This window comes from Corvus moneduloides, chromosome 23 (genome assembly GCF_009650955.1).
Source record: "Corvus moneduloides isolate bCorMon1 chromosome 23, bCorMon1.pri, whole genome shotgun sequence".
NCBI classification, from domain to species: Eukaryota; Metazoa; Chordata; class Aves; order Passeriformes; family Corvidae; genus Corvus; species Corvus moneduloides.
In genome coordinates this window covers 5,117,788-5,130,101 of record NC_045498.1, presented here as the reverse complement: position 1 = coordinate 5,130,101, position 12,314 = coordinate 5,117,788, and the positions used below count along the sequence as shown (strand labels likewise).

The 12,314-nt window shown below is 52.6% G+C and overlaps 1 protein-coding gene across 3 annotated transcripts in view; it reads right to left on the bottom strand.

Moving 5' to 3' along the window:
• Positions 1-4,502: 4,502 nt before the first annotated feature.
• The window catches only part of NFYC (nuclear transcription factor Y subunit gamma), a 31,181-nt gene continuing 23,369 nt past the window's right edge, over positions 4,503-12,314 (bottom strand). For 2 of the 3 annotated variants that reach the window (XM_032132364.1, XM_032132363.1), the window contains exons 6-10: positions 10,688-10,861; positions 10,074-10,232; positions 6,690-6,797; positions 5,972-6,031; positions 4,503-5,338 (exon numbers count right to left, since the gene is read on the bottom strand). In XM_032132364.1, the coding sequence (XP_031988255.1) occupies positions 5,219-5,338; positions 5,972-6,031; positions 6,690-6,797; positions 10,074-10,232; positions 10,688-10,861 (621 nt within the window). In that variant the 3' untranslated portion in view covers positions 4,503-5,218. The remainder of the gene's footprint in view (positions 5,339-5,971; positions 6,032-6,689; positions 6,798-10,073; positions 10,233-10,687; positions 10,862-12,314) is intronic. The other variant, XM_032132365.1, reaches the window with a different exon arrangement.

Sequence of the window (12,314 nt, the reverse complement as noted above, 5' to 3'; positions counted from 1 at the left end):
AAGAGAATTCCAGAGGCCGGGAATGGCGAGGGGGCGGCCTCTGTGCTTGGAGCCTACTGCCCTCTCGGGACTGCAGCTCAAGTTCCTGGCACGGACCGGCGGCCAGGATTTGCATCCACAGGATTTCCAGTAAGTTTTGCAGGCTTGGAATGCAGCTGCAGGGCTGCGGGGCCGGGGACAGCGGCTGTGGGACCAGGGACAGCCGGGACCCCTCACCGGGACACGGGGAGCAGGGCAAAGCCCCAGTTTGGCTCTCTGAATGGGGGATATTGGAGGGGCATCACGGAGGGGTTCATCCACCTTTTTTGTCAGAGGGAGCCTGACTGGAGTGACCGGGATGGGCAGAGCTGGGGACAGCGGCCTCGGGGGTCGCAGGGCTGCCATTGTCCCGGTGGGGAGAGCTCTGGTGACAGCGGTGACAGCGGCGCGGGGAGGGGGGAGGGCTGCGCAGCACCTGCTGCTGCTTGGCCTCATCCCAGGGCAATTAACTCCTGGCACCACTCGCTGGGACAAAGAAGCGCCTGGGACAGCCCGGGCTCCTGCGGGATGGGGAACCCCCGGGAAGGGGGCTGGGGGCCGCTCTGCCCCAAAACCACCCCACAGCCCGGTCCCAGCTCTCGCCTGCGCTGTCCTGGAGCTGGGAGCGACTCCAGCGGCATCGCCCGGAGCTTGGGCACAGCCCGGAGCGGCCCCGCGGGAGGAACAGGGAGAGGCCCCGCTCTGCTGCGGCGGGGAGCGGGACGGGGCAGGGGCTCGGCTCCTCTTCCCAGCTCCGAAGGTGAGGAAGGAAGAATGGATGAGGACGCCGAGAGCTCCCGGGCTCGCCGGCGCTGGGACAGCTCCCAGCCAAACCCCTCCAGCCGTGCCAGGTCCTGCGGAGATGGAGCAGAGTCCCAGAGCGGAGAAGAGCCGGAGTTGATCCCCAAGGGAACGGGACTTTGGTGGTGACTCCAGTGACTTCACCAGCAGTGCTTTTCCCTACTCCAGTGCCCCTCTGGGATCCTGGACCCACAGCGGCAGCGTGGCTTTCACCGCAGTGAGTTTTCCTTGGAAAAGGGTGGCCGGAGGTGGCAGTCCCGGGGAGGGGGGTACAGCAGCCCCGGGGAGGGGGGTACAGCAGCCCCGGGGAGGGGAGTACAGCAGCCCCGGGGAGGGGGGTACAGCAGCCCTGGAGGGGGAGACAGCAGCCCTGGGGGGGGGGACAGCCGTCAGCATCCAAGCCCGCAGCAAACCGAGCGTGGCACTACCCGAGTGCCAGCGGCCGGTGCTGAGCTCAGCACCCCGAGGAGAAACGGGATCTGAACCGCTCCTTGGCAGGGAAGCGCAGCCTCCTCCTCCTTCTCCTCCTCCTCCTTCTCCTCCTCCTCAGCTTCATCCCGGGTCCTTGGGGGTGTGACCAGCTCTGCCGCTGTCGCACTTGCCCTGTAGAGTGGTGGCAGTCACTGGTCACGCACAGACGGGTCCGTGTCCCTCCCGCGGGTGCCGCGGCTCGTCCGGCCTCTCGAGGGACGCGTGTTCCCCTCTGTGTCATCCCACGCCGCCCAATTTGTCACCGCGGTGTCCTCGGCGGATCAAAGGAAGCCTTGAGTCCTTGCAGGGGAGGTCTGGCTCCTGTCAATGCCCGGGCTTCCAGTCCCTGTGACAAACGATGCTGGCCGTCCCCGAAGTCCCCATCCCGTCCCAGTCTCCTCTAGGAGGGCAGGCAAAGCTTTACCTCTGTTATCACATAAATAAAAAATAGCTTTTGTCCGATTAAGATTTATTTCAGTATCAAAGCCCACACTTTGTGTATGCTAAAGAGATTAATTAAATACACGCTCTCTCATCCATGATTATTACCCAGCTTTCTGCCCAGATCCACATCCGAGGAGAAGATTCCCTTCTGAACCTGCTTCTGTTCCTTCAGTAATCCCCATTTTTGGGCATCTGATCGAGAAGGTTTTTATTGAACATGACCACACTTCTCGTGCCCAATTCGATACAATCAGGAATTAAAATAATCACCCCCAGCCCCTCTGATCCCTCGGAACTCAACAGGGTTTATTTCCAGCCAAATTTCATTCACTTCATGCAACAGCTGGAAATTCCCTTCGGGAGCAGCATCTCCCTCCCATTTTCCGTCCTTTAAAGTGATTTATTCCCATTCAAATTCCAGCCTATTTCCAGCAAACCCGAGTGCTTTGGGTAAAGAGCTTTTCCTCAGCAGAGCCTCGCCGGCCGCCGCTGCCCGGGGCTGATAAAGGCGAGCAGCGCCCGTTCCGCTGTCCGGCTCTTCCTTCCAGCTCTCTCTCCATCCCCACAAGCGGATTCCCAGCTCTCCAAGCCCGAGGGATGCTTTTCCAGAGGTGTTTGGGGGGCGGAGGAGGTCACTCATCTCCTCTGGCTGCGGGGAGAGCGGTGGGGCAGCCCCCGCCGGGTGGGATCAGCTGTTGGGATCGGAGATCCAAACCCCCATCCCGGTTTTCCCATCGCGCTCCAGCTCTTCCCGCGGCGGCTTGGAGCGGAGACAGGGATGCGGCTGCCGGGAGAAGGCACCTCTGAGCCCCTAAATCCAGGGAAAGGGACCTCCGAGACCTCAAATCCCAGGGAAGGGACCTCTGAGATCTCAAATCCAGGGAGAGACCTCAGAGGCTTCAAATCCAGGGAACATCTGAACCCCCAACTCCAAGGAAAGGATCTCTGATCCCCCAAATGCAGTGAAGGGATCTCCGAGCCCCCAATTCCAGGGAAAGGATCTCTGAGCCCCAAATCCAAGGAAAGGACCTCCGAGCCCCCATCCCTGCCGTCCCATCCCCGCTGTCCCATCCCGCTCCAGCCCTTCCCACGGGGGCCCTCTCGTGGCTGATCCCATGCTCGGAGCTTTCCCGAAAACTCCTTTTATCCCCCAATTCCATCCTTTCCCAGCCCAGGAGACGCTGCTCCAGCCTGGCACACCCCGGCTCTGCCCGCGCACAGCAGCGATGCTCCGGGAGCTGCATCCCGCCCTCCCCCCTTCCCGTCCTCCCGCTGCTCATGGGAATCGCGGGATCGGGAAAACTTGGGGAATCAGGAAAAAATGAAAAAATCATTTACAAAGCCCAGGAGGAGCCGGGAATTCTGCCGGGCTGGAACAGCAAGGCCCAGATTCCGCAGCAGCCGAATGCTGAAGCAGAGCTTTCCTTGCCCCGCTGGGCCTGGCAAGGGCACCTGTGCCAGGACATGGAGGGCACCTGTGCCAGGATAAGGAGGGCACCTATGTCGGGATAAGAGGGACAACTGTGCCAGGACAAGGGTGGCACCTCTGATGGGATAAGGGTGGCACCTGTGCCAGGATAATAGAAACACCTGTGATGGGATAAGGGGGACAACTGTGTTGGGACAAAGGGATGGCACTGGTGACGGGTAAGGGGGGCACCTGTGCCAGGTAAAGGGGGTCACTTGTGCCAGGACAAAGGGGCACCACTGCCCGCACGAGGGGGGCACCTGCAGCTCTTGGCAAGGTGGGCACTTGACCTCTGGAGATCCTCAAACTCCTCCCAGCTCCGTCAGGGGATGCAGGGGCTGCCCTGGTTCCATGGAACGAATCCCTGCAGGACACCCCCATGGAGCCCCCCGGAGCATCCAGAGCCTTCCCACCCCATTCCCTGTGGGATAATGGCCAAGGAGCTGGGAAGGGCCAAGGCTCAACCCCCCCCCCCCAGCTCAGGCTCTGTGTGTTTGGGATTGGAGCTCTCCAGAGGCGACTCCAGGAAGGGTGGAGATGCCAAAGGGGGGACCTGTGGATGGAGGATGGGCCTGGTTTGAGGTTGAACAACCAAAGCAAGCTGTAGGACCCAAACTTTGAGGGCCAAAAATGTGACTTTTGTCTCAATAGGGGTAATTGAAATCTTAAAATGAATTCTGCATGTGTTAATTAGCTTAATGAAGTCCACGCTGTCGTTCAAGTCCCTGCCCAGAACATGGCACAGGTAAAGGAGGAGGGGAATGAGGTTGGAGCCAGGTGGGATTTGGGTTCTGCTCCCAGGACAAGGAAACGGCCCCACGCTGTGCCAGGGGAGCTTCAGGAAGGATTTCTCCATGGAAAAGGTGGTCAGGCACTGGAAGGAACTGCCCAGGGAGGTTTGGAGGTATCCAAGGAACACCTGGAGGTGGCACTCAGTGCCCTGGGCTGGGGACAAGGTGGGGATCAGGCACAGCTTGGACTCAGTGACCTTGGGAAGGATTTTCCACCCTTGATGATTCCCAAAGCAGAAACTCCACCTGATTGGAAGACAATCCAAAAGCAGCTTGGAAGGACCTCCTGTCCCTCCTCCCAAATCTTCTTAGCAAGATTTTGAGCCCCCCAAAATCTCTGATCTCTGCTGGAACACAGGGGGATTCTTTTTGTCCCAAATTTCACACATTTCTCACATCACCCTGAGCTCTCAGCCAAGCCCTTGTCCAGGCTGATTTCCCTGCTCCAGGTGTAACATTTCCAGGGATTCAGGCTGCTCCTGGATCTCACGGACAGCACACACACAGGATATGACAAAAAGCAAATTTATTTCCTTTCATGAAGCTTATATTACATGCACGGACCAAAGCCAGGACAACAGGTAACAGCAGGGCTGGGGTTTTGTCCAGATTCCATCAGTTTTTCTGGAACCCAGGAGCCAAATTCAAGGATTTTTTGCCCTTAGAAAATACAATCATAATACAAGGAATGTTTGTTTATTTTGTTTCACTTCAATTACTCCTCCTCCTATTCCCTGCATACAGCAAATGCTCCAAAAAAAGGAGGCAGGAAGGAAAAATCTCAACCACACACACTTCCCACCCCCCCCCCCATCCCTCCCCCCCCAAAATTCCCTAAAACCCACTGAGATGGGAGGACCAAATCTAGCTCTATCCAGAGGAAAAAAAAAATACCAACAGAACAGCAGGAATAGAGCTCTGACAGGAGCAGTACCCTCAGGATTTTCCTAGAAATGAAAACATTTCCCACATTTGTTCAATGAGATGCTCCAAATCCCTTCGGATTGCTTCTCTCGGGGTTTGGAAAAGCAGCTGGATACACAAAGATTGGTTTGAAAATAAAAATATTGCATTCTTGGCAGAGTCTGCTGGATATTCTGCATATTCCCATACCCAGCAGAGCAAGGTGGAGATGGCAGAGCCTACTATAGGCTTACTCTCAGGTGTGCTCCTCGGCCCAGAGGTGCTCGGGGTTGGGTTTGGGGACTCGGTGCCAGGTCCTGGCTCAGTCCCCTGTCACCTGCGTGGCCTGGGCGTCCGAGCTCTGGTTGGTGGATTGGATGAACATGGGCTGGGTGATGTCCTGGCCCGCGGGCATTGTCACCTGTTGGATCTGGTACAGCTGCTGCAGACACAGAACGTGGGACAGGAACTTCTGTCAGTGCTCAGCACCCTCAGAACCTCTCACGTTTGGTGCCCCAAAAACCCCAAAGCCACCATGAGCTGCCACCAAATCTGCTGCTAATTCCCATCAAAGTCCTTCTGGGAATTCCTGATGCCCAGGCTCACATCAGGCCCTATGAGGAAGGGAATGGAATTCCCAGAAAAGCTGTGGTTGCCCCATCCCTGGAAGTGTCCCAGGCCAGGCTGGATGGGGCTTGGAGCAATCTGGGAGAGTGGAAGGTGTCCTTCACGTGGTTGGAAGAGGATGAGCTTTAAGGTCCTTCCAACCCGAACCATTCCATGATTTATGATACTTTTGGAACGGCCAGATGTTAAAACCTTTATTCTTGAATTGATTAGAATTTAGGATTTCACCTGGAGTGCCAGGGTGAAATTAATTTAATTTATTAATCCAGGGACTGGATTAATAAATTAAATTAATAATTAACTGGAGCAAAGGCAGCAGAACACTAAGAATCCACCTGAATTAAGACTGGCAGAACGTTCCCTCATCCTGCTACAGGCCAGGAGCTGATTTGCAGGAAAATGCAGATTTAGAACAGTCCCTGTGTCCCTTGTGACCCCCAGTCCTTACCTGTCCATCTGTGAACTGGCTGAACTGCTGCTGCCCTTGCTGCACCTCTGTCTGCGTTATCTACAGAGATAAGAGCAGCTGATCACTGACAGCCCTTCCCAGAGGGTCACAACCCCACCAACACCATCCTGCTGCTGCCTGGGGAGAGCTTTTTAACCTCGGCCACATCGTCCAGCACCCCAACCGCGAGAGGAACGGCACCTCCAGACCAAACACCTCCTTCCAGACCAAAACCACGTCCTTCCAGACCCCAAATCAGGTCCTTCCAGACCCAAAACCACGTCCTCTCTGCCTCCCCTGAGGAGAACGTGGCCTCCAGGCCAGCGGGAAGGCAGAGCAGGATCCCTCAGCCTCAACGTGGCAGCGCCGCTCCCGACGTTCCACCTTTCCTGCCCGGCTCCTCCCTCACCCAGGCAGAAGGAGAAGGAAAGAGAAGGTTGATGAGCCCAAATGTTACCTGCAAGCAGCTCAGAAGCAGCGTGAGCTTCACCCAGAGCCACACACACACACACACACACACAAAAGGTTTGCATGCACCTCTCACCTAAAGGAGGTTTCCGCTATGCTCCTTCATTCTTTATTTCTTTTTTTAAACTCTGACAAACAGGAAGAAAAGAAAGGCAGGAATCCTAACCCAAGAGGTGGTCGAAATCCCCTGGAATTCGCAGCTTCAGGAGCTAGGGAAGAAGATTTGGAGGCAGCCCTGTGGAGTGCATACCTGCTGTGCATTGGTTGCAAGCGTCTGGATCTGCCCCTGGACTACCTGGGTGCCTGACACGGGTTGGGCTAAGCGGATATACTGCAGCTGGCCAGCATTCAACTGGACCTGGAGACAAGTGGAGGGGGCAGGGAAAGAAAACGAAACAGGTCACTCTGCACACCCTGAACACACAGCAAAAATTCCCTGCTCGATTCCACCACAGGAGCTGGAGTTATGGGTGAGCTTTGCCCGGCAGCTCCACGGAATTCTGAAGGGTTCCCAGCAGGAACCACCACAAGGGACCCTAAAGGTAAACGTGAGGTCACAGAGCTCCTGGATATCCCTGAGGCACCACATTCCTGCTTTTTTTTCCAGGCTGGGAAGGGGTCAGTTAGTAGCTAAAGCATATTAATGGCTCGGTTTCTCAGGGATTTGGGAGCGTTTTCGGTCACAAGAATTAAATTTTACTCCTTTGACGCAGCATTTCCCATCAACTGTTAGGAGCTCATCATATCCTACACCTCTATTGTATCCTGCCAAAAATTAAGGAATACACAGGAATTTTCCCCAGAAATAAAGCCAGCAGAGATGGCAAACCCCAGAGATAGATTTGGAAGCTCTGAAGGCAGCTCTCTGCCAACACCTGCCAACCCCCACCTGGCACAGGCTCAACCTTTTGGTGTCACTGCTTCATGTGTGAGATTCGACCCCAAATTTATTTCCTAAATCTCTGATTTTGTGGCAGGTTGGATGCTTGGGAGTGTGGGACATGAAGGTAACATTGTTAATACACACTTGAGAGCAATTAAAAGGGCACAGATAGCACGGCTGGATTTTTCCTTCTGTGTTATTTAACTTTACAACATTGAGATTCACAGTTTTAAGGTTAATTTTATACCAAAAAATGGGTTTTTTTGAGTTGTTTTTTTTTTTTCTCAAAAGAACACAGAGAATACTCTAAAAAACTGCTGACTGATAAGGAAGTGCCTGGAACGTGGTCCTGGCATTTCCACAACTGCCACCAACTCCCCCAGATGTGTCTGAAAGCTCCAAAATTATTTCAAGAGCAAATAAATTCCCCTTGAGCAACAAAATTTCAATCCAAAACTGGTTTCTGCATTGAGATCTGCAAGGGAGGTCACGTTTTCCACGCTGGGGGATTAGGTTTTAATGACTCATTAAATGAATGGGTGGAAGAGATTTGGGAAAAGTTCTTCCAGCAAGGAGAGGAAGCTCCAAAGAACCTGCCCAAAATGAGGTTTGGGTAAGACACAGATGAAACTGAACATAAAATTCACGTGGCCAAAGAAGTGATTCTCGCTTAATCGATGGATTCACTTCCAGTTTTTCCCTGTCAAAAAATAAACCTCCACTTTTCCACTTTATTTCTGGAATAAAGAGCAGCAGGGAGTGTGCACAGCACCAGCAACGTGTGGAAAACCACAAGAAACCAGGAGTAAGATGCTCCCAACACTCCAGAGGCACTTCCAGTTTCAGGAGAGAGTTTCCAACTCTATTTGGGTGATCCAAGATTCTCTGCTGAGCCCTCAAAGACCCCAGAGCTGTCAGAAGATGGCACTGACTGTGCCAAGAGAGAAAAGAAATGAAGGAAAAATAAGAGAAAGCAAAGCAGGAAGAGCAGAACAGACCGAGGAAACTGGAATTTTGTGGAGCCAAATCCAAATTCTTCCCAAGCTGGGCACTAAAAGCTCTCACAGGGAGTTTTTCTCCAAGTTTTATTTTATTTCATTTGCTGGAAGCTCCTTCAGCACCAATTGTGGTTCTTCAACAGAAGAATCCTCCTGGTTGCAGCCAAACAGGATCTCTGCTGGATGGGGAGCTGTGAATCTGGATTATTCCATCCCACACTGCTCCTACATTGCTGGTTTGAAGTCTTGGAACTGTCAGAGATCCAGGTGTTCCCAAAAAATCACCACACTCCAGCCCCTGGCAGCTCCTGAGGAGCAAGCACAGCTCCCTGTTCTTCCACAACTCCAGGAAAGACGGAGGAAAAAGCAAATTCTTGGTCAAAACCAGACCCTAAAACCTCTCCAGTCTGTCTGAAAACACGGGATCACTTCCCAAAGGATCCTCCTGGATTTTCTGCAGGAGGTTTTGGCCCTGCCCAGCTCCTTTATAAGGAATTTTTTATCCTAACTGATGTCCAAGTCCCTTCCTGTAGTTCCAGCATTCCCTGGAGACAACCGAGGACAAATCTGAGCTGTTCTTTTCTTGCTGACGATCCACTGGAGATTTCCTTCCACAATTCTTTGAGGAACAAGTCTCTTGGAGAGATTTTCACAAGGAAAAGAAGAGAAAAAAGAAATGGAAAAGAAAAAAAATGGAAAAGAAGGAAAAAAAAAGAAATGGAAGAGAAAAAAGAAATGGACAAGAAAATGCAGAGAAGGAAAAGGGTTCCTTGTAGTAAAACAGCCAAATTGGCAATTTCCTCCTTTTTGATCAACACCTCAAGGCAGCAGGAATCAGCTGAAGACTCAAGAGATGACTGAAGACTCGAGAGATGAAAAGAGCTGGAAAAATCTGGCAACTCCCCCAATCCAAACTCTTTCCAAGATGCTCTGGCACAGCAAGAGCAGAGAGAAGCTCAGCAAGGCTGCAAAGGCAAAACCTGTGGGAAAGCTCAGTTTTGCCACAGCTGTGAGGACAAGAACAGAAATCCAAGAGAAATGTCTGGCACCAGGCGACCTTTGGGTTCTGGTACACACAACTGGGTGATTTTTAATTTTCTTTTTCTCTAAGAGGTGTGAGATTTTCCAGCTGGGCACCAAAAGCCTCAGCTTTGTAGTGATTTTAAGTTAATGTGACTTTTTTCACCCCTCTGTTTACTTAGGACACATTTCAGGAAGTTTTGCTTATGCTGGGCACCCCAAATCCCATTTTGAAGGCTGATGTGAAAGTGAGGACTTATCTCCTGGTTTTGCAAAGCCATTCCTCCAATCAGCTCCAAATATTTTGGAGAAATATTTCTTTTAACATCGAAGTTTATTAATAACTCCCAAATGGCACCTTTCCCACTCAGCCTGCCAGGTCATGACTTCAGATTGCAGAGGCACAACCAAGTAAAGGCAAAAGAATTCTCTTTCCTTCAAACCAGGTTGTGGTGAAGAACTGAGGTTTAGCCACGAAATATTTTATTTATTGCTTCCTAATCACAACTATTTCACTCAGGGGGAGGTGTTTGGGGTGGGCAATGAGTCTGGACTAAGTGGGTTAAGATTTATTTCCCCCTTCATGTCACACCTGGTTGGTTTTCCTAAGTGCAGGAAACACACCACTCAATCCAAACTTCCTCTGCCAGTTAAAAAAGCAAACAGAAACGGCCTCATGCTCACAGTTTGCTCAAGGGGGACTTTTCCACCTTTCCTCCTGGCCAAATCTTACCGGGATTTGCTGGATTTCTCCCGTGTTGGTGATGATTTGCTGCATCACTTGCATGGTTTGCCCTGTGCCGCTCTGAGCCTGCTGGGTCTGGCCCTGGGGCTGGGCCTGCACGATCTGGACCTGCTGCCCCTCTCCCACCTGCATTGTCACGGGAGTGGTCTGCAAAAAAAAAAAAGCAAGGGTGAGGATCCAGGAGTGGAAAAGCCACGAGATACCGGGGTTGGAGCAGACAGAGCCTGTCCCACAGCCACTGCTCGTTGCCTGTCCTACACTCAGGAATTGTGAGGATTAAATCACCCCAGAGGGAGCTCAGAGCCCGGGTGAGGCACTTTCCTGAGGAATCTGAACTAGAATCAGGACCAGGAACCACATTTGGCCCTGCAAAGCTGAGGTTGCCTCACAGAAGTGTCCAAGGTAAGGCAGGACGAGGACTGGAACAACTTGGGACAGCAGAAGGTCCCTGACCACAAAACGAGATGAGCTTCAAGTTCCCTCCCTCTCAACCCAAGCCAAACCATCTCATCCCATCCCAACCCATGATTTCCACGCTGTCATTGATTTCCCTGAGCAATCCATCCCTCAGGATTCCCCTGGCTCCCTCAGGCCTGGCTCACCTGGCCCTGCTGGGGCTGGGCGATGATGATCTGGCCCGGCTGGATGGTGGTGGTGGCCGTGGTGGTCTGCTGGCCCTGCTGCTGGCCCTGCACCTGCACTGCTGCAGGCTGCTGGGCCAGGGTGAAGTAATACTGCACGGGCTCGGCTGGGGTGACGGCCTGGCGCACCTCTTCCTGCAGGAAAACCATCGGGAATTGGGATGGGAACACAGCACCCGCCCGCCCCACAGCTGAATATCCCCCCCAAACACATCCCATGGGAAAGGAGCTTTAATATCTCACTTAGAACAGTTTAACCAAGTCAGTGTGAGCTGAGAAATCCTCATTTATTCAGCTCTATGGAAATCAGGAGCGTTCCCAATAAAGTGGAGATAATGTGGAGTGGCCACTGAGGTGGAATCACCACGAGGACGTGGAAATGAATAAAATTACCAGAGCTGAAAGCCATGGAACTTCCTCACTGGTGAATTCCATCACAGGAGGAATTGCAAATGCCCCAGGAAAACTGACAGAGCCTCCTCTGTCACCCAACCCCTCTCCTGAGCTGCGTTCCCAACCCTCCACCGAGCTCTGATGTCAAAGCCCTGCAAATAAAAGCCATGGATTTGATGCTCTCTGTCGTGCCTGGAGTTATTTATTTAAACCCAGCTTTTCCAGGCTGACAACCATTCCCTGCTGTGGGAGCAGGGATCTCTCAGCAGCACGAAGAACCAGAGGCTCTGCTCTGCCTCCCTGTCAGCAGCAACGCTGCTTTCTTTCACCTCAGGAGAGAAAAGCCCCTCATGATCAACGATATTCCAGGATTTTTCGGAGATTATGGGACGTGGTGAGCCGTGAATACTCCAGGATGAGAATTCCTGAGCTCCCCAGAGCAGTTGGATGAGGCAGCTGAGGGCAGATGCAGCTCCCAGACGTTCACTCCATGGCAGAAGGCGTAAACAATCCTCTCCCAGCCACCTCGAGTTCACAGCTGAGAGTGTAGGATGTTTACACGTGCTACAACATGGGACATTCCCACTTCCAACAGCCTGCTGGAATCCCTGCTTTTTTTGAGGCTTGCTCATGGATTCCCCCTTCAGTTGATCCAGCTGGGCAGGAAAAGGAAAATTCACATTAAACAGGAGCAGTGGGTGATGTCTGGGTGGGCATCGGGCTGGAGTGAGGAGTTTGTTTGCTTAGAAGCTGGTTTTTGGGAAGGAGAACAACTGAGGAATTACTGCTGGGAGGTTTCCCAGCAGAAAATCACAGCCCAAAGATTAAACTGATCCCAGCTGGCTGTAAAAAAGACCAACTTTGAGCCTGGCACTCAGGGCAAACATCATCACAACCACCACCAAACACACCACCTCCTACTCCTGCAGCTCCCTGGTTATTCCCATTCCCCTCATTAATTCCTCTGAGGAAAGGACTAATAATAAATTAAAATATATTTTCACCAGGGCACATTTCCAGGCAACTAGCAACCCACAGGCAGTGAAGAGCTGGGGCTGCTCTAAGCCCAATCCTTAGGTAGGTTATTTCTGGAGTGCTCCAATCCCCAATTCCAGCTAAATCCTGAAATAATTATGGCAAACGAGCCCTTCTCTGAGCATCTCTTCCAGGTTCAACCCCGTTTGCCACAGGCAGG